Raw genomic sequence first — 21909 nt, 5'->3', positions numbered from 1 at the left:
GTTCTCCGCTGAGCAGCTTGGTTGGACCGCTGAGCAGCTTGTTCAGCAGCTTGGTCTTGTGCCAAGCTCATGTCTGACCGTGTCAAACATATTTCTGACAATGTCAGGCCTAGTCTGGTGCTAGGCTGAGCGGCTAAGCAGGTCCGCTCAGCTGCCTAGTTGAGCAGTTTGGTCCAGGTCAGCTCAGCAGGGCTTGTTCCATGCTCAACTTCCTAGTTGAGCACTTGGATTTTCTTGACTTTTGTTGCTTTTTGACCATGAATCTTTTCTTTTCTTTTCTTCATTTTATTTCCTAAAAAATACATAAAAAGGCAATACAAACACAAATATACCAAATTGTGATATTTTATACAAAAAATATTGTTTTAAGTTGGTTTTTCTCAATTATGCTTAAGATAAGTGCCATAAAAGTGTATGATTTTTAGGTATGTTTGGCACTTATCAATGGGGTACATCATGAGTTACCTAACACTACATTCATATTCAATCTTTGGACACAAATATTAACTTGTAAGTAGTACACTCAATGTAGTAATCAAATATTGATAATCAGTCCTTTCAAACAATTAGCTTTTCTTTGGACTGACTTACTATTCACATAAAAAGTCATATGATTATCACATATTTATTGCTGCAAGTATGTTTGTAATTTGGGCCAAATAGTAATCTTCCTTTGGGTCGATCACTATTCACATAACATGCAAACATACAATTGGCTTGATATTTCATATCAATCACTATTGATATTCTTGTTTGTGGTCAAACATTGATCATAATGCATGTCAAATAATAAATATTTCGTTAGACTGATTTATCATTCACATATGCAATTTTATAATAATCACATGTTTATCATCACATGTGTGTATATAATCCGGTCAAATATTAATCTTTCTTTGGGCCGATTAATACTCGCATGAATACATATACACCCTAGCATTTGACATTTATTATGAACAATTCACAGAAAAGATGTCACTTTGGTGACTTCATATTTAATAGATTCACTTAAAATGTCAAACAATTTTATTTTCTGAAAGAAGTTAGTTCAGTTTGATTCAACATTTAATCCAAAATATATATTATTTATATCCACATATAAATAAATATACCCATTATAGCCTATTGGTAGCATTGCATCATTTCCATCAGAAGGACTATGTTCCGAATTCTAGTGATGGTCCTTTTGAATTTTCCATAAAAAAAATTAGCATTTTATACATGACTAAACATGGTAGGGCACACCATGCAAATGGAAACATTGCTTCAACAATAGAAACACATTAATGATGCAATCAGTCACCACCCAATGCAACAAACCATAAGTGTTACAACCATTTAAACAAACAATTCAATTAATATATATAAAACAAGACATGTTCACATAATAGACCCATCACAAGAAATCTAGCACAATCTCAATTTCTAGTCTTTGGACAGAGAAATTAATTTGTAAGTGGTACTCTCAATGTAATGATCAAATATTAACAATTAGTTCTGTCAAACAATATTATTCACATGAAAAAACTTTATAATTGCCACTTATTTATCATCACATATATGTTATTACTTGGCCAAATTGTATCTTCCTTTGGGCCGAACATAATTCGCATAAATAATGTCATTCTCATCTATGTAATTTTAATCAATTTCCACAATAGAGGTTACTTTGGCAATATATTGCATCAATTAATTCAAAAATAATTACCAGGCCAAAGCAAAACAATATGGGTCCATTATAAAAAACAATTATGATCTTGGAATTAAAACCTTAAGATTTGATATCTTTTATGATTAACAAATCTAATCCCATAATATAATTCCAAATCAAAAACGATATATTACATATATACAATGCATAAAAATTGATGCAATCTTAATCAAATACATAATAGATCCAGAGTTAAATGCATAAAAATATATGCAAATCATTATCAAAAAATTCCAAATCGAATATGATCATGCCCAACTTTAAAACATCAAAAGCATATCTTTTATATATATTTGGTCAATTATTTCTTACATAATATATGCACTTCCAAAATACAATATACACAATATGTATTTAGTTACAAGCATTAAGCTTAAACGTAATATATATAGTTTAACTTCAATCCTTATTTATGTGTCTTAAAACAAGCTGAATCACATATTTATTGCTCATGATGGTAGATACATGTTTTATGCTATAATCATATTCAAAAAGAATTAAAAACAATTAGTATAGTATTTAAAAATCCCAAACATAGAGAAGCATATTTGATCAAACCATAATTATATATGACATATATGCAAATATTCAAACTGCATAATACTCTAATGTATAAGAAATACATATTGCTCACATATAATATGTATATATATATATATATATATATATAGTCTAACATTAAGAATTAGTGCACATATAATATACATATTACATAACAGAGTCATAAAATTTAATGTAATGTTCATGTACAGATCTGAATATATACTTCAACACATGCTGCAATGATTCATAATACAAATTACTCATAATTCACGTCAGCAGAAGCGAATAAAAGTTATCCTCATTATTCCTAAATTCCCAATTTTCATAATCAATAGTGGAAGCAAAAAAATCCCCAAATTTAAAAAATTAGGGTTCATAAAAAATTGGGTGAAAACATCTCTGATGGATAACCATAAAATTCAGAACCTAAAGCTCTGATACCATTTGTTAGATATTTCCTGATGATTGGTGAAATACCAATCCTAAGATCTTGAATTTCATGATTCTCACACATAATATAAAACAAGGATACAAAGTCATACCTAAATCTTTGAATCCATGTTCTCTGATCTACTCCTTTGATATACATTTTGAGAGAGTTTTGGTATAATGGTCTTCCTCAACCAAATCCTTAATTCCTTTTGGGACCTTCGTTTTCTCTCTGATGGGGAGAGGTGAAAACTATTTGAGATTTGGTGTATCGGAGACCATAACCTTCCTTATGCGAACTTATAGGGTTCTCATTATCCCCTATAGGCTAACCTGATGGGTATCCATCTATTAAGCTCCTATCCGTTATCAACTTTTAGAAACCTATGGGCTGCCAGTAATTAGATCACTTATAATGTAACCCCTGAAATAAATAGCCGATATCATTGTATCAAATATATGATGTCCACCGTAATTAGAAATTATAAATTTCTAACAATTTAATCTTCACATTCCCTTCTATAAAACATGTGAAACCTTCTTTATAGAACACGTGTTTCTTCCTTTAGTTTTAAACTGAAGAGCAACTAGCCACAACCTTTCTTCTCCTTCCCTTCATTCTGCACATTTTTGTGTGCTTTCCCTATTTATACTTTCTACATCTTCAAAAATGTTCTATTTCTCTTCCTTCTCTCCATTCCCTTCCTTGTGTGATTCACTCTCATCTCAAGCAAAATTTCTTCCAACCTTCCCTTCCTTCACTTTAGAGTTGTGTAGTCATGAACTCGTCTCAACCTCCCAATGTCATACCTATTACCAATGATGTATTGTTGAAATCCATCGGAAATAACATTAATATGACATGGGAATGAAATCACATAAAATGTAAGGCCCAAACAATTAATCAATTATATCTTCTTTTTTTTTTTAAGGAAAGGGTGAAACACCCACTTCATTCAAAAGGGATAGACATACAACAAAGAAAGAAAAAGAAATTACAAGTTGGAAAACCTATAATTAGGCAAGCCTAATCTATTCCTAGAAAATTCCTCATAGATGAAGAGCGGGGCGGAGTTCCATATGGTGTTCTCTTGAGAAGATATACCATAAGAAGCAAGCTTATCGGCACAAGAGTTACCCTCTCTATAGATGTGCGTAATGTGAAAGTTCATCGATTGTAATTGATGTTTGCAATTATTCCAAGCCGTAAATAATTTCCAGGGAGGAAGAGAATTGTTTTTGAAAATGTCAACAACCATGGTAGAATCACTCTCTAGCCAAAGGTTTCTCCACCCACAGTTAAAAGCTATGTTAACTGCTTTAATTGCAGAATGCATCTCCGCATACACCGCATTCTGAATACTCAAATAGGACGCAAAGCAAACCAAGCACGCGCCGGAGGAATCCCTGAAAATACCACCTCCACCAGCGTAACCCGGAGACCCGTGGGCTGCACCATCCGTGTTGGCTTTAATCCAACCCTCCTGCGGATACTGCCAAACAACTTCACAAACTTTAGGAGCCTTGGGAATTCTAGCAGTAACCTGAAATTTTCTCAGAATAACAAACTCATTTATGTTAGTCCAACCAGTGACCGAGGACAGGTTACCCGCAAGAGTAGTATCCGCCCTTAGCTTTGAGATTGCTACCGATAATGAGATTTTCTTATCCTCAAACCTTTGCTGATTGCGGCAATACCAAATTCCATTGATTGCGTTTATCACACAAGCCAATAAGACTTCAGTAACCTGCTTGTTGAAATGATGGTTGCAGGAAGATAAAATAGAGGCAACCGAGGTGAAGTCAAAATTAATTGAAAACACTGTCATGACCCAATTCCAAATGCTCCTAGCAAAGCAGCAAGTCAGGAAAAGATGATTAGAATCCTCCGTAGCAAAGTAACAAAGGCTACAAGTGGACGCTAGCATGCAACCTCTACTTTGAAGATTATCATACGTTGGCATTTTCCTATGTAAAATTCTCCATATGAGAAAAGACTTGGAAGGCGGGATGCACCTAGCCCAGATTAACTTACACCAGGAGAGATTAGGACTAGGAACCGACAGAGCCTTGTGCGAGGCTTTTAAAGACAGCACCCCATCACTGGTATGCTGCCAAACCAGATTATCACACCCATCATCTCTATTATAAGAAGCAATTTTAGCAACTAAGGCAGGAGCAAACCTCACCAGAACAGCAGGAAGCCTCCATCTATCATCGAGGATGTAGTCAGCCACCAGAGATGTCAAACCGTTGTGCATATGGGGGGGGAATCTGTAAGGTGTCCACCAACAGAGAACCCATCCAGTTGTCCTTCCAAAAGCTGACTTGATTGCCATCCCCAACCAGCCAAATCGAATTCGAACCAGCTAAAGCCCAATTGTCTTTGATTCCGGGCCAAATAGAAGATCTATAGTACCTTTCAGTAGGGGAGTTGCTGCAACCAAATCTCTTCCTACAAAAAGAGGCCCACTCTTGCTTCGAGCTTCTCATTTCCCAAGACAGCTTTAACAAGGCAGCTTTATTCAACAATTTGATTGATCTGAGGCCCAAACCTCCCTCCTGCAGCGGAGAGCAAACCTTATGCCAAGCCACAGTGACCAACTTCCTCACCCTAATATCCCCCGACCAGATGAAATTTCTGATACTATTATCCACCAAGCCCATTATCTGGGAAGGCCATTTATAAATCTGAAAACTGAACATAAGCATACTCTGGATGACAGATCTGACTAATTCCACTCTACCCATGATGGATAGAAGCTTACCTTTCCAACTCCCCAGCTTATCAAGGATTCTGTCAGCAATCGGTTGCAGGTGAATTCTCTTTGGCCTTCCTTTAAAAATAGGAACACCCAGGTAATTAAAAGGAAAGCTGCCAGCAGAGAAACCAAGAAACGAAGTCAGAGTAGCTATCTTTCTAGCAGAGACATTACCGGTGTAGAACTTGCATTTGCTAATGTTGATATGCTGACCTGAAGAATGGGCATAATCCCTGTTAAGGTTTTGTAAACACTGAAGCTCTCTTTTAATCCCCTTGCAGAAAATGAGAACATCATCCGCATATAAAACATGACTTGGGGTAGCTAGACCATTCGGACCAGAAATAGTGCTGATTTTATGATCATTAACCAGATGTTGGATTCCTCTGCTTAAAACCTCTTCAGCAAGACAAAAAAGCAAAGGCGAAAGCGGATCCCCTTGCCTGACCCCTCTTCTACAACTGAAGAAACCAACATTCCTCCCATTCACACAAATTGACAACTTGGCTGATTGCAAGATTACTCTAATGAAGGAGATGAACTTCTGACCAAAACCGAAGGCATGAAGAGTGTTCAGCAGGAACTCCCTATCTAAGGTGTCAAAAGCTTTCTTGATGTCCAATTTTATTGCCAAGTTCCCCCCAAAGGTCTTGTGATCAAGCATATTTATGGCTTCGGAGGCAATACAAATACAATCCTGAATTTTTCTGTCTTTGATAAACCCTATTTGGTGATTCGAAATCAGCTTAGGAGCAATAGAAGCTAACCGATCTTCCAAGACCTTTGAAATGATTTTAAACTGAAAATTAGCAAGAGCGATCGGTCTGAAGTCCTCAACTCTATCTGCACCTATAACCTTGGGAATGAGAATTATATTGTTGGAATTCAGATTAGGAAGGAGCCAAGGGTGAGAGAAAAACTGCCTGACCGAATTGCAGACCTCCACCTGAATGATATCGCAGAAATCCTGATAGAAACATCCGCCGAAGCCATCCGGACCCGGGGCCCCATCCCCATTCATGCTGAAAACCGCCTTTTTAATTTCCTCGTTAGAAGGGATGGCAGCTAATTGCCGATTGTCCTCCTCAGAAACCAAATTGGGAATAACAGAGTCAATTAAAGAATTATGGGTAGTGATGTTTGGGGAAGAGAAGATACCTGTGAAGTAGTCCAAAAAGTGGCTCGCTATTTCATCCTGATTAGATAAAATAGCATCCCCCACCCTAAGCATAGAGATGGCTTTAGTAGACTGCCTAATCTTGCTAACTCTGTGGAAGAAAGCAGTGTTTCTATCACCCTGAGAATGCCAATTAACACGAGCCTTTTCTCTCCAAAAAACCTCTTCCATCTCAAGAGCCTGGAGCAACTCAGCTTGGGCCAAATCTTCCTGGGCAAGAAGCGTCTGATCCGTACCCCCTCCATCAAGCAGTTGCTGGATGTCATCCACTTTGCTTTTAGCAATCCTCACTCTATTGTGAATGTTACCGAAAACATGGATGTTCCAGGCTTTCAACTCATGCTTAATCAGACGAAGCTTCTGAGAAAGAATGAACATTGGGCAACCAGAAACATAATTACTCCAAACCTCATTAACCAGCCTTCTACAATCCGAATTCAACAACCACATTCTATGGAACCGAAAAGGTACAATTCTGTCAAGAACATTAATGGAGGAATTAAGCATGATAGGATGATGGTCTGAAGCACTTCTGGTCAGAGTGCAGCAAGCAACATGGTTCCAAACATTTATCCAATCATTGTTACAAAGAACACGGTCAAGCCTTTTCTCCGTGAGAGCATGACCCCTTTCTCCTATTCGACCACGTGAAGGTAGAACCCGAGGTTGGAAGATGTAACATATCGGTTGCATCAGAAAAGCTCTTGAAGTCATCCATAGGAGGTCTAGCCGGCAGCCTAGCCCCACGACATTCATGAGCCCCCAACACCACATTGAAGTCACCAATGCAACACCAAGGACCCGGATTAACTCCCATCACATCCGTAAGCTCCTTCCATAAAGATCTCCTAAGAGAATAGTTGGTATGAGCATACACCGCACTAACGAACATTCTCTGGTTTTCCACCTCCACCACCATATCAATATGCTGATCATAATTTCCCAGAATCCTTGGACACAAACCAACTCTACAGAGACCCCAGATAGAAGGAACAAGACTGTTTCTATTATTCGCAACAAACAAATGTATCGTAAATCCTCCCAGAACTTGTTGTTAACATTGTCCTGAGAAACCATAGGCTCCGCAATAAAAACCAAGTCAGGCTTATTTGACAAACAAAGGTTTTTGAAGACTAACCTTGTTTTCTTATTACCGAATCCTCTGCAATTCCAAAAGAGGATTTTCATTGAGCAGTGTTAAGATAACCACCCCTACGGGTAAAATGCACTCTACTAGAGTTCTCCTTAGCTTTCAATTTCTTTTTCTGCGATTTGCTAATCACTTCCGTGAATTCCACCTCATTTTCATCGTTATCCTGATCATCCGCCCATAACCTTCCAACTAATCTCATATCATTAGCTACTGCCATGTTATCCAAATCAGCTGACTCCTGAACAATTAAATTGTTAGCCACCAAAATATCAGATTCAAACATCACCTCTGCTGCGGAGATGGCTTCTGGAGCAAGAACCAAATGCTCCAAATTGCTGAGGTTAGTTGTCACCCTGCTATCAATGTCGAGGTCAATAACCAAGTCATGAAAATTATCTGCCCCCTTTAGAGCCTTAGGTATGGGATTCACAGCATTTGGCAGAGGTATGGAGACCTCATTAGGCTCCCCTGCTTTGGAGACAACGTTCCCTGAAGCATGATTTTTCCTTTTGTCTAATCTTTTCTCTGCCACTTTCTTCTTCACTTTTCTGCATTGAGAAACCGAGTGTCCAATTGCTAGATAGCCTTGACACAGAGTAGGCAGATTCTCATATTCAATGTTCACAAAGAAAGCATAACCTTCCCTTTCCACAAGTATTTGATCGGGCAGGTTGTATTTCAGGTTTAACTCCACTAGCACTTTGGCAAAATGCCCGAAAGACCTGTTGGAGGTAGCATCATCCAGAGAGATGGGAGTCCCAATTCCCCCTGCTATGGAGAAAATTATTCTAGGGCTCCAATATTCCTGAGGGAGGTTGTGAATCTTCACCCAACACTGAGTGTGAGATAATTTCTGCATATTCGGATTAAAATCAGCCGTCCATAAGAAGAGTCTTAAGAACCCCGGTTTCAAACTCCAAGAACCTACCGAGCAAACACTCCTCATGTTTTCAACCGACGAGAAGGCAAATTCATAGTAGCCTTTACCCAGCGATACCAATGACCACTTTCCAATCATGCTCCACATTGCCGATAGCTTTTCTTTCATCTCTGTGAACTTTAATGGGGTATCCCCTTTCGACATAATGATTCTACCGTGAAGATGAAACTTACATCTTTGTAACCCCGCTTGATAATCATCTTCTGGGATCTTAATCGCAATGGAATCCCCTTTGATGCACGGCTTCGGAAGCTGGGAGTTAGCCACGTCGCAGGAATTTCTGAGGATCTGTGCGAACGATTTTTTCGAAGGAGAAAGGGACGGGGAAGAAGAAGCGTGAGGAGAGGAAACCGGGAGATCCCCTAGAAAGGACCAGGGAATAAAATCTCTTGAAGAAGCCATGGAGAGGAAGACAATCACTTGAAAAAAGACGAACCCTAGAGGAGCACATTTCCCCCAAATTGATTTTCCATTCTTCTTTTTCATAATTTGATGTATTTTAATTTTTTGTATATTTATATGTGTATGTATAAATTACTCAATTTTTTCCTTTAACTATAGTGGTCATCCCGCTATACGCAATAAAATTGACTATCTAGTTGCCTAGATTAATGATATCATGTATATTTTCTTCGAATGAGACTCCTCTCTAGTATTGGAGAGACAAGTGATGCTAAAACACATAGAAAATATGATGTTATTACATTTATATCCTTATGTTTATTATGATAAGACAAGTTTACCCTTAAAACTAAAGGAAAAACTGCACTTCCCTCTCCATTACTGAAGAAGAGTCTAACCCATTTTCCTCAACCATTAGAGACCTAAAGTATAAGACAAACAATATAGTCCATGTAGTTATCTAGAAATGAAGTTACTTTCAACACCATCATTGCATCCGTTCAGCACATTGAAGAATTCGCAAAGGTGAAAACATGGATTTGGATCCATGGACAGAGTGGAAAGAATGTTAAACCCTACTATTAATAGGTCGTAAATCCATTAGCTTATCTTTCATAATTATTTTTGTTTTATTTCTTCCATACCTTCTTAACCATGTACTACATTAGCACTTTTCGATACGTTTTAATAATATAAGTTTTTAAATAATTTGGATATAAAAAATTATGCAACACAAGAAGCAAGATATTTTAGCCTTCCGTGATCCAAACTCAGTTTTATCAATTCAAAATCAAACATGCTAATAGCAGTATCCCAAAATTTGGTGCTCCCTTTCCTTTGCAATATATAATAATGACTCCGAATCTTTTTTAGGATTGAAGAGTCCAATGCTGATTAAAGATATTAACATGTGATACCAAAATACTTTTATGAATTCAAATCTTTATTTATTTTTGAATTAAAAATTATAAAATATTAAAAATATCATTTTCTATTTATATTTGAGTACGGGAGATGAATCACATTCATAATACATTATCATCAATAATCTGGGAGGAAAAAACTGACAGAGAGAAAGAGAAATTAGAGAACAGAGAAACACCAGCAAGAAATACATGTACACGAATATATTTTACCTGCTCCTAGAAACCTTGATGTTCAGTAAACATGCAGATATGCAAAGTTCTCGGTAGGATTGAAATTTAGGGTACTTTGAAGATTAACCCATGAAGTGTGATAGACAAGGTCCACCGGAAATTAAAAAATTGTTGGATTAATTGTTTGCCTTTAAATGTTTGTTGTTTTGTCTGGAAACTTTTAAGAGGTCGGCTCCCAACAAAGGATAAACTTCTTAAGAGGAATATTATTGTGAGGGCGGAAGATATGGTTTGTATTTTTTGCAATAATCATATTGAAACTATTGACCACTTGCTTATATCTTGTGACTTTGTTGCAAGTGTTTGGAAAAGTTTTTATACTTGGCTTCAAATTCCTATCATAATACCTTCAACATTTATGGGTTTTTTCAAGCTTCATGATACTTTTAAAAGCGGTACTTGTGTAAAGTTGTGGAGAATGCTTTGGTTCACGGTAGTTTGGTCAATGTGGATTATGAGAAATGAAGTTATCTTTTAGGAGAAGACTCTGAGCTATATGCATTTAATTGATTTGATTCAAACTAGATCGTGAATTTGATTTATCTATTTTGTTTCTCATAAATCTTTGTCGTTTGCTAATTGGTGTATGAATCCTAATCTTTGTATAACGCTAAGTGCGACTAAACTGTGATTTGTTTCCTTCTTGTATTGGGTGGACACCCCTTATGCTCCTTTAATACAATTTTTCTTTATAAAAAAAACATACCACAGTATGGGTTGGTGACCATTTTAACAACTCCATAGAGTATTAATTAATGGGCGCACACATTAACACCAAAAGTACATGAAAACATGTACCAATAAAGTACATAAAAGTTCTCCACCCTTAACATTTTTAAGCCTTTTTTTGCAAGGATTTTGTAGTATTATTAATTAATTTCTGTCGTTTTCATATACAATTTATGTCTTCTTTAATGGCGTATAAAATTATTTTTCCATCCTACATACCATCTAACTTTCGTTAAACATATATGGCTAAAAGAAAATTTATTTCACAAAATTGGTATTTTAGGTTTACAAGTTCTTGGAGAAAGAGGGAGAAAAGGGAATATGCTTACAATTTTTTTATCAGCTAACTAATTCAATAATATAAATAAAAACGATTAAAAAAACAAGTGATACTGCAATTAAATACATGTTCTAATAGCGCAAAGGTTTTGGTTGGTTGAAATGGGTGAAGGTGGTTAGATAGGATCATATATAATAGACCTAAATCAGTATCCCAAATGTAGACAAAGATTCAACCCCTCGTGCATAAATACTTGCCACTAGTCTTTACTTCATATCATGTCATATAAAGTGTGTTACTTCATTCACTGTATTATTAATTATGATTAGTTAGAAAATATTTTTCAATAAATCGTAGCTAATAATACATGAAGTAACACATTTTATAGGATAATAAATTAGTCATGCCGTCTTTCCTAATAAATATATATCAGATATAATCCATGTTAGTATTTATATAATGTGCTTATATTATTTTTATTTCAGAGAATAAAATTAAAAATAAATACCTATTACATTTGTCAGCGTTTTAGTATTTCTGATCTAAAGATGATTACACTGTAGAGAAACATGTCTGCACAATATATTTATTTGTAGATAATATGAGCACGGGAGTGTGAGTGAATATTAGGGTTGCATATCTTGTTAAGCTATTTTGGGATGGAGTTTTGGAGGGAAGAGTGTTGGGAAATTCAGAACCAATTTCCCTCCCATGTGTGATGCAAAATGGGCACTTGCGGAAGCGACAAGTGGATAAAGAAAATAGAGAAGAGTAGAAGAATAACACCAAGAATTTTAACGTAGAAAAACCCCCTCAATGTGAGAAGGAAACAACCATGGGACCTAGTCTAGAAAATATCTCCACTATAGAAAGTATGATTACAATATTTGATTCTCTCTTACAAAGAGGATAACATTCAATCTCACCCAAAAGGATGGAAATACAAACTCTCTCTAGTATCTCACTAGGAACACAAATCTCACACTATGTGGATAAACTCTCTCACTTTCTCTCTATGATGTTGTTTCTCACTTGCTTGTTATATCTCTTTCTCACAAGTCCCCATCATAAAGACATAGTGGATGATTAGTTGTTGTCATACTTTTGAAGGCACTTTGAAAAGTGTTACTCCAACTTTCTAAGTTAGACTTCATAATTCTCAAGAGTCAAGGAATAATTCCAAGACTTTGGAATAGCCATCATTGATTGATTCAATGATTCATCTACCAAGATGCATTATTCTTGCTTCCACATCATTTAGGAAGGGTTCCCAACAAAGTGAAGGGAAGAGACGGTTTTAGAAAGCCTTTCCCTTGTTTGGGAGTTGGATGAAGGAAATGGGAAGGTTTTGGAGGGAACCCTCCAGGTGTCTATTTTTAAAATCCCCCGATTTGGGGTTTTTTGGAGATAAAATGTCAAAATAGCTAAATATGTTTAGTAATAACATATAATTATATATTATTGTCAATTTCTTATTGTTAATTACATTTGTAAGAGAAAATAAAAAATATTCTTATATTATCATTAGTTTATCCTCATTTATCTAAATTTTATACTCCCAAACAAGAGAGACGATTTCCTTCATTTTCCCTTCGTTTCCTCCCCCTTTCTAACCCGTTAATCTCTCCCCTTCCCTTTCCTCATAATTCCCTAACAAAGCCTTAATGTCAAAATATGTAAATAATGGTTCAGTACAATTGGTAAATTGTAGTTTTATGTTATTAGGATAGAGAAGGGATATACTCATTCTAATAGTAAGTTTAAAAAACTTTCTTAATATTTTAGTTATCATTTAGGGAAATCTAATGATTCAAATTCACTTACTAATTTAAACTATTACATTTCTTTACAATGACTAAAATGTAGAATAATGTTTTTTAAATTTACTCTTGGAATAAGTAAATTCCTCCATTATGATTCGGTCTTTATTGTCCGTTTCATTTTTTTGTTAATAGAAGTAAAATTCACTAGGGCAACCATGATAATTTCTAAAGTCTAAACTTTAAAAGGAATTTCCATCTAATTCTTAATAGATAGACACCTTTAGTGCACACCATAAAAATAATATAAATGTGATTTGTATTATTTTAAATATATAAAATTATAAATGATAAAATTAAATTTCAATACAAAAATTTATTTTATGTCCTCATTCAGATTAATTGATTAAAGTACACAACTTAAAGTAGGACTACTCAGGAGCTCTAATCCATTGTCATTCTCCTCTCCCTTTTAAAGAAAAAAAAACTAAATATTTTAGGTGTAAATATTTGGTTTTGTTAAGAGAATATAATTCCAAAAAGAGATGACATTATGTACCAAAAAAAAGAGATTACATTATATATATATATATATATATATAAAAGAATAAAGTATTTATCATATCATGAGATAAATTATCTTTAAGACATTATAATTATGAATGTGTCTTTTTCTTTAGTTTTTAAAAATATTTTTTGTACAAAATAGTTAAATATGATACATCATAATTTTAGTGGTGGTAGGAATAATTTATCTCCTAATATTAGAACTTGAGGAATATTTTATTGTTCACGAGAGTATTTGCTAATTTACTCTCACCATTTTTAAATTGATGTAAATTTACATTCTATATACACAATTGAAAATCATCATTTTTCCTGTAGTATATCGTCTTTGTCAAAGAGTTAGCTGCACCGTATAACTAGTTATCAATAAAATATAAAAAATACTACGGATACTTCTTGTTGAAGGGTAAACTATAAACCATTTACAAGGCATATAAAACCTCATCTTGGTGATGTAGATTGAGCTTACCCTTTTTATGATATATTCATATATATTTTAGTAAGCTTCTGCAAAAGCGATTAAAAAAAAGCAGGTTTGAGATGGCTGAAAATCTTCCTCCCGGGTTCAGGTTCCATCCAACAGAGGAAGAGCTCATAAAATATTATCTATTAAGGAAAGTATCTGATTCAAGCTTCACCTCCAAAGTGGTAGCAGTTGTTGATCTCAATAAATCTGAACCCTTGGGACCCCCCTGGTATATTTCTCACATTCCTCCGATATTACCCATGCAATATTTTAAATTATACTTTGACATTGTTATTGCGCGAACAATATTATGGTTCTATCAGTTTTCCCATATATAATTAAGGCTGCATCAATTTTACTATATTTTTCTACAATTATGATAAATACAACGTAATCACAACTATGCATTAAAACACTCACCCACATTTTATAGCTTTCTTCATAATTTTTTTGGCCATTATTCTTGTTACACCATTCGGAGAATATCCTGTTGTATACAGATTCTTAATTCTAAATTCAATTTCTTAAAACATATAACATAAGTGATGGTGGAGTGCGAGATGGGTGGTGGAAGTAAGTAGTAGTAGTTGCAACCATGTGATGGAGGTTGTGTGGTAGCAATAAAGATGGCGGTGATAATGATAATAATAGAATAAGAACAATGATAATCATGTAGGCTGCAGTAGGAGTTGGGGAGACAATAATTGTCATGTGTTGTGCTTGTGTCATGTTAGAGTGGAGTTGAACTCTTTGAGAGTCTAATAATAAAATATGAGGAGAAAAATTGTTTTAATTTTAATTTATTTATTAAAAAAACTTAAAATTATCGTCGTTAAATATATTTTACCACATATCATACTATCTGTCTGATACTAAAGCGATTCCCCATCCAGTACTATGTAAACAAAAAATAATTCCAATTATGAGATCATAAGATAGGATAGAGATTAAAATTTTGAAATGATTTAGTTTAATTATATTTTAATTTATGAAACCGGTCCTTGTAATTGCTGTGTAGTTATGATTCTAATTCTTACATTACTTCTAAACATTAAAATTAGATTTTCAACACAAAAGTTAGGCTATTTTCCAGCACTTGAATGTGAGGAGGAAATATATTTTTATACTTTTTTAAACTTATTAATTCAAAAATAAATTAAAATATAGTCCCTTTAAATTTTATTTTTGCTATTTTTCATCATCATACCCCAAAATTTCATACTTCATTTCATAACGACACACAGACACTAATTCTTATTCATTTTTGTCTATTTTGATCATAATATAATATGCTATGTTTAAATTATGTTCTTTAATTTATTAATTATTAACACCTTAAAAACAAAGGAAGAATATCTCCTTGGCAAGTTTCTTTTCATTTAGTTTTAAGGATAAAAGTATAATCTCATCATAAATAAAAATGATATAAATATTATTACATTTTGTATTTTCTTTAATTTTTTAGAGTACTTCCATTTCCTGGAGATGAGTCTTACTAAAAAACGAAGCATAACATTGAATGTGCATATATGTTGATAGGTAAGGGTACCATGGGTGAGAAAGAATGGTATTTCTTCAGCTGGAAAGATCGCAAGTATTCAACTGGACTTCGAACCAACCGAGCAACTGAATCAAGGTACTGGAAAACAACAGGAAAAGACAAGGAAATTTTTGGTGCTAGAATTTTAACAGGAATGAAGAAAACCTTAGTCTTTTATAAGGGAAGAGCTCGGGTGAGAAATCTAATTGGGTTATACACGAATATAGGCTTGAAAACAATTGTCCATTTACATTTTCAAAGGTTAGTAATTGGTGATAGTAGAAACATAAATGTTATTATTATACTAGATTTTCTCATTTAATTTACATATATATAACATTTATTTCTTTTTAATTTATGTTTTATAATTCCATATAAGAGTGGAGTGATGATTTTTAATATTTTCCACTCATTTTATTTTATAATATAAATGATTATGTATTTTTGTTATTTTTTAAGCAGAAATATTTTATAATATAATAATTACAAATAAGTACCAACGGGGGTTGGTTCAAGTGGTACATGTTTGATTTTCCTTAAGCAAAGTCTCAGGTTCGAGTCTTATGGATAGAAAAAATGTCCGCTGGGAGAGTTAGCCTCACGTACCTGTGGATGTTCCAAGCTCAGACAAGATTGCCTCCAGTGTGAGGATACCTGTGGGAAACCAAATGTTTTTACAAAATAAGTGTATAAAATGCTTGAGAAAAATACGGTGAGAATATTAACTTTATATGAATGAAAATTGTCAACAACCATATCAAAGCCCAACTCATTATCCTCCAAGCCCAATCAAGTTGAAGTTCATAATCCTCAATGATTTTCAGTATATTAGAAAGTTTCTGTTTTAGGAAAGCTAGTTAGCCTAGTTAGTTTTTTCTGTTTTAGTTTATTCTAATTTTGTTATGTTAGTTGTAGTATACGAGCAGCTTGCATCTTTAGTTGTAATACAAGAAAACAGATTCGTTTTATCATTCAAAATACATAGAGGCATTATCTTCTTCCTCTTTCTTGTTTCTTATGCATTCTATCAGATCTTGGAATATTGCATACTGTTATTTTACCATGAAAAGCTTCAACTTTTACATGGTATCAGAGCACCTTCTATGAAGGTGTCTCTGCTGCGCAACTCTTTCCTCTCAATCATCCATTTCACGAATCTCCTTTCCTTTCTCTCTTTGCTCTAGTTGTCTCAATCTTTTAGTAGACCAGGTATAAGTAATGTTTCATGTAGGTCCTTAGGAGGCAGATGTCAGAAAATCTGTGCCTACTGTCAAAAGGCTGGACAAACAATAGATATATGCTATAAGAAAGCATGGACATCCTCCCAATCACTTCAATTCCAGCTCCACAAATAATTGTGTAACAGAACATGAAGAAATAGGACCTACTGATATCCCTAAGGCACATCAAGATAATCTTACTTCGAAAATGTTCTTCACACCTAAGGAGCACCAAGCAATAAGATCCTTGCTGCATTCAATCAATAAATCAACAAAGTCACAATGCCAATTACATTGCTTCTAACTCTACCAATCAAGATAACAAAAACTCAGGTAATCATTTCATTTTTTCTTATGTGACAAAGAATAATTCTTGGATCTTAGACAGTGGAGCAACAAATGATGTCTGTTACTCCTTGTCTCAATTCCAATCCTTCAAGAAGATCAAGCCTATATCAATTACTTTGCCAAATGGTAGCCAAGTTGTGGCTCAATACTCAGGGACAATGATGTTTTCTACTCCCTTATATCTCACTAATGTTTTATACATTCCAATATTCAGTTTTAATCTCATTTTTATTGTCAAATTAATATCTTCTCTATCCTGCAATCTAATTTTCTCAAATAATGGCTGCACAATTCAGGATCTCCGCTCATTCAAGATGATTGGTGCAGCTGAGCTTAAAGGGGGATTGTATGCTATGGTATCTTCTGTCCTGACTCAACCAAAACCTCACAGTATAAACACATATGCAAGATATGATTATTGTAATCTTTGGCACTCTAGGTTAGGCCATTTATCTCATGACAAACTTGTTACCATGTAGAACAATTTTCCCTTCATACAATGTAGCAAAACTAATAATTCATGCGATATCTGTCACATAGCTAAGCAGAGAAGGCTTCCATACTTAGATAACAATACTAGATCTGTTTGTAACTTTGATCTCATACATATAGACATATGGGGTCCTGTTTCTAACCCTAATACTTTTGGACACAAGTATTTTTTAACTATAGTTGATGACAAGAGTAGATTTACTTGGATTTACTTTATGAAGCTAAAATCTGAAACATATCATCTCATAAAGGTTTTTGTTCAATATGTCCAAACTCAATTTTGTTGTAAAATCAAAACCATTAGGAGTGATAATGGAAAAGAATATCTCATTCATGAATTTTATCTTTCACAAGATATCCAACATCAAACAACTTGTGTTGAAACCCCTCAACAAAATGGGACTGTTGAGAGGAAACATTAACACATTCTTGCTGTTGGAAGAGCCTTAATTTTTCAATCAAATATGCCTTTATGCTTTTGGAACTATGCAATATCACATTCTATTCATTTGATAAATAGACAACCTACACAATTTTTGTCTCACAAATGACCATATGAATAATTACATAGTTGTTTGCCTAACATCAAAACCTTAATTTTTTTTGGAAGTTTGTGTTTTGCCTCTACCATTATTTCTCACAAGACAAAATTTGATCCAAGATCCAGAAAGTGTGTGTTTTTAGGCTTCAAGAAGGTCACAAAGGGGTACATCCTTCTTGACTACAAGACCAATGACATATTTGTCTCTAGAAATACAATTTTCTATGAGCACATTTTCCCTTTTGCTTATTGTGAAGCAACTAATTCCACCTCATCAGCTGTTCTACCAAACACTCAAATTCAAAATGATATTATCTCCTATTACCTCCCTACATTAGAGCCCATCATTCTAGAACAAAACTCCAACACAGAATCACATACCCTGACTCTACCAATCCTGCATCCTCTAACACAGACTCAAACAACCAAAACCATTCCTCTTCAAATCATGCCAACAGACATTCCACAAGACCAAAAAGACCACCTCAATACTTATAAGACTATAATTGTACCTTGATGACTAACCATAAATCAATCTCCTCCTCAAAAGTCAGATATCCCCTCTCCAACAACATCACATATGATAAATTGTCCTCACACCATAAAAACTTCTCTCTGGCCATATCAACAACACACACACCAACTCATTATCCTGATGCAATCAAGTTTACCTGCTAGAATGAAGCTATGAAGACAGAATTATCTGCCCTTGATAAAAACAACACTTGGATCTTGACTCCCCTACCACCTAATAAAAGGCCATAGGCTGCAAATGGGTCTATAAAATCAAGCACAAAGTTGATGGAACCATTGAGAGATACAAAGCCAGATTGGTGGCCAAGGGATACACACGAACCGAAGGTATTAACTACTTAGATACCTTCAAGCCAGTTGTCAAAATGACCACAATCATGGTCCTTCTTTCACTTGCTCCTACCTTTAAATGGCACTTGCAACAGCTAGATGTCAACACTACTTTTCTACATGGAGAATTAAAGGAGTCTATGTATATGAAGATACCTCCTAGCCTAGAAGTCTCTAATGCAAACCTTGTTTGTAAGCTGCAAAAATCCATCTATGGATTAAAACAGGCTAGCAGGCAGTGACATTCAAAACCAACCACCACTCTACTCAAGTATGGGTACAAGAAATCAAACTCAGATCACTCCTTGTTCATTAAATCCAACAAGACAGGTTTTACAGCAATACTAGTCTATGTTGATGAGTTTGTATTAGCTGGTAACAACCTTCAAGAAATCACCAACACCAAGGTCCTGTTAGACAAGGAATTCAGCATTAAAGACCTTGGTAACCTTAAATTCTTTTTGGGCATAGAGATAGCTAGAACAACCCAAGGCATTGCTTTATATAAGAGAAAATACAAACTAGATTTACTGTAAGAGGCTGGATTTCTTGGCTCTAAACCCTATTCTATACCTATGGAATACAACAACAAACTTCATGCCAACTCAGGTGATCCCCTTATTGAAGGATCAACATATCGAAGACTGTTAGGAAAATTGCTCCACCTGACCCATACTCGTCCAGATATCTCCTACTCTGTTGGCATCCTAAGTCAATATATGGCTGCTCATACCCATCTTCATCAAAGTAGTGCAAACATAATTCTAAAATATCTCAAAACATCTCCTGGAAAGGGTCTTTTCATTCCTTGTTCCAATTCAACAGTGATCAAAGGTTTCTCTGATTCTGATTGGGGGCATGCTTGGACACTCGTAGATCAATCACAGGTTGGTGTTTCTATATTGGCTCATCCCTCATCTCATGGAAAAGCAAAAGACAAAATATTGTCTCTAGATCCTCTACAGAAGCATAATATAGAGCTCTAGACATGGCCTCTTTTGAAGCTCAATGGTTCTCCTCTCTTCTCAAAGATCTTGGCATTTCTCATTCAACACCTATCAGTATTTACTGCGACAACAGATCAACCTTATACATTGCGGCAAATCCTGTATTCCATGAAAGGACCAAGCACATAGAGATTGATTGTCATGTAGTATGTGAAAGAGTGCAGAATGATACTCTCCATCTTCTTCTCAAGTGGCTGATATCTTTACTAAGTCATTGTCTCTAGCCCCTTTTCATGCTTTAATCTTCAAGCTTGGCATGTTGGACATTCACATGCCAGCTTGTGGGGGACTGTCAACAACCATATGAAATCCCCAACTCATTATCCTCCAAGCCCAATCAAGTTGAATTTCATAATCCTCAATGATTTTCAGTATATTAGAAAGTTTTTGTTTTTGGAAAGTTAGTTAGCCCAGTTAGTTTTTTCTGTTTCAGTTTATTCTAATTTTGTTATGTTAGTTGTAGTATAAGAGCAACTTGCATCTTTAGTTACAACACAAGAAAAAAAATTCGTTTTATCATTCAGAATACATAGAGGCATTATCTTCTTCCTCTTTCTTGTTTCTTATGCATTCTATTAGATCTTGGAATATTGCACACTGTTATTTTACCATGAAAAGCTTCAACTTTTACAAAAATAGGATGTGATCTTTTTCCTAAGTCTTCTGTAACTTGGTACAAGTTAAGGTTTCTCATTGCAAATATTTTTGTACATCTAAACTTCTTTTGAAATTCATTTTTATTATTTAACACAAATGATTTTTAACATTTTTAAATTGAAAGTCCAGTGTCTAAGTTTAAGCTTCAATAGTTGAGAAGTAACATTTGGTATGCCATGTTTTTCCTCGGAAGAATGGGTGATTTGCAGGGTCTTCCAAAAGAGCTCATCACCCAAAAAGCCACAGAAGACATCATCATCCCTACAATCTCAAGAATCCCTTTGTAATATGAACTCAATAGTTAGTGAATTTGGTGATTTTGACCTACCAAATCTAAATAGAATCACAAACTCATCAATTGCCTTCACTAACATTTCAGCACAAACTTACAATAATGGAAGTGACCCAAGTAATAATATTAATAACAATATTAACACAAATATAAATTCAACAATGAATTGGGTAGCAACAGAAGCAAGTGAGGTTCCATATATACAATCTCATACATGTCCTTTTGGATTGCTGAACCCAAGTATTTCTTCAATGAATGCCTTGCTTCTCAAGGCATTACAACTTAGGAATTATGAACAAAGAGAAGCTGCAGATATTGATCATTTTGAAACATATAATCATATTCCTCAAGGATTTTCTCATCTTGGAACTGACCTGAACTCAAATTTCAATGCTTATGATTCTTCCAAGATTTTAGAATGCATGCCTCAGCAGCAGAAGCAACCATTCAATGTGGACTCCATTTGGTGATGAAGCTGTTTAAGGCATGTAGCTAACATCAATTGCAATAAACCTTGCGATCTAATGTCAAAATTCTCCATATGCTTTACATAAAATTATTGGGCCGTTGGAAAAACTTTCTTATACACAACTAAACTATTGATGTTGAAAACATTGCTCTTGATGAATTGTTTTAATAAACAAATTAGTGTCATTTACCTTTTTTACTACAATAATTTCAAGGTGTTTGATGTTGTACTGTGTATTTGTGTGGTCTCTCTGTTAATTTGTATTTCCTTAATCACTCAGCAAGCTAGAAGTTAATGCATACACCCAGTTTCAATTATAAGTAAAAAATATCAATATTTTTTGGTTTTAATTATAAGTAAATTTAATATTTGTTGGCTAAAAATAATAGTAATAAAGGGTCAT

The 21909-nt window shown here is 34.6% G+C and overlaps 1 protein-coding gene and 1 pseudogene across 1 annotated transcript; one reads left to right on the top strand and one right to left on the bottom strand.

Moving 5' to 3' along the window:
• On the bottom strand, positions 3679-7072 carry LOC109332480. The gene is made up of 2 exons (XM_019567461.1): positions 4977-7072; positions 3679-4894 (listed from the first exon to the last, which is right to left on the bottom strand). Exons 1-2 carry the CDS (start codon positions 7070-7072, stop codon positions 3679-3681), a joined length of 3312 nt encoding a protein of 1103 aa, XP_019423006.1.
• Positions 14151-21507, top strand: LOC109332732 (annotated as a pseudogene).

This window comes from Lupinus angustifolius, chromosome LG18 (assembly GCF_001865875.1).
Source record: "Lupinus angustifolius cultivar Tanjil chromosome LG18, LupAngTanjil_v1.0, whole genome shotgun sequence".
Taxonomy (NCBI): Eukaryota; Viridiplantae; Streptophyta; class Magnoliopsida; order Fabales; family Fabaceae; genus Lupinus; species Lupinus angustifolius.
The sequence above is the reverse complement of the archived record's forward strand: the minus strand, read 5'-3'. Positions and strand labels throughout refer to the sequence as shown.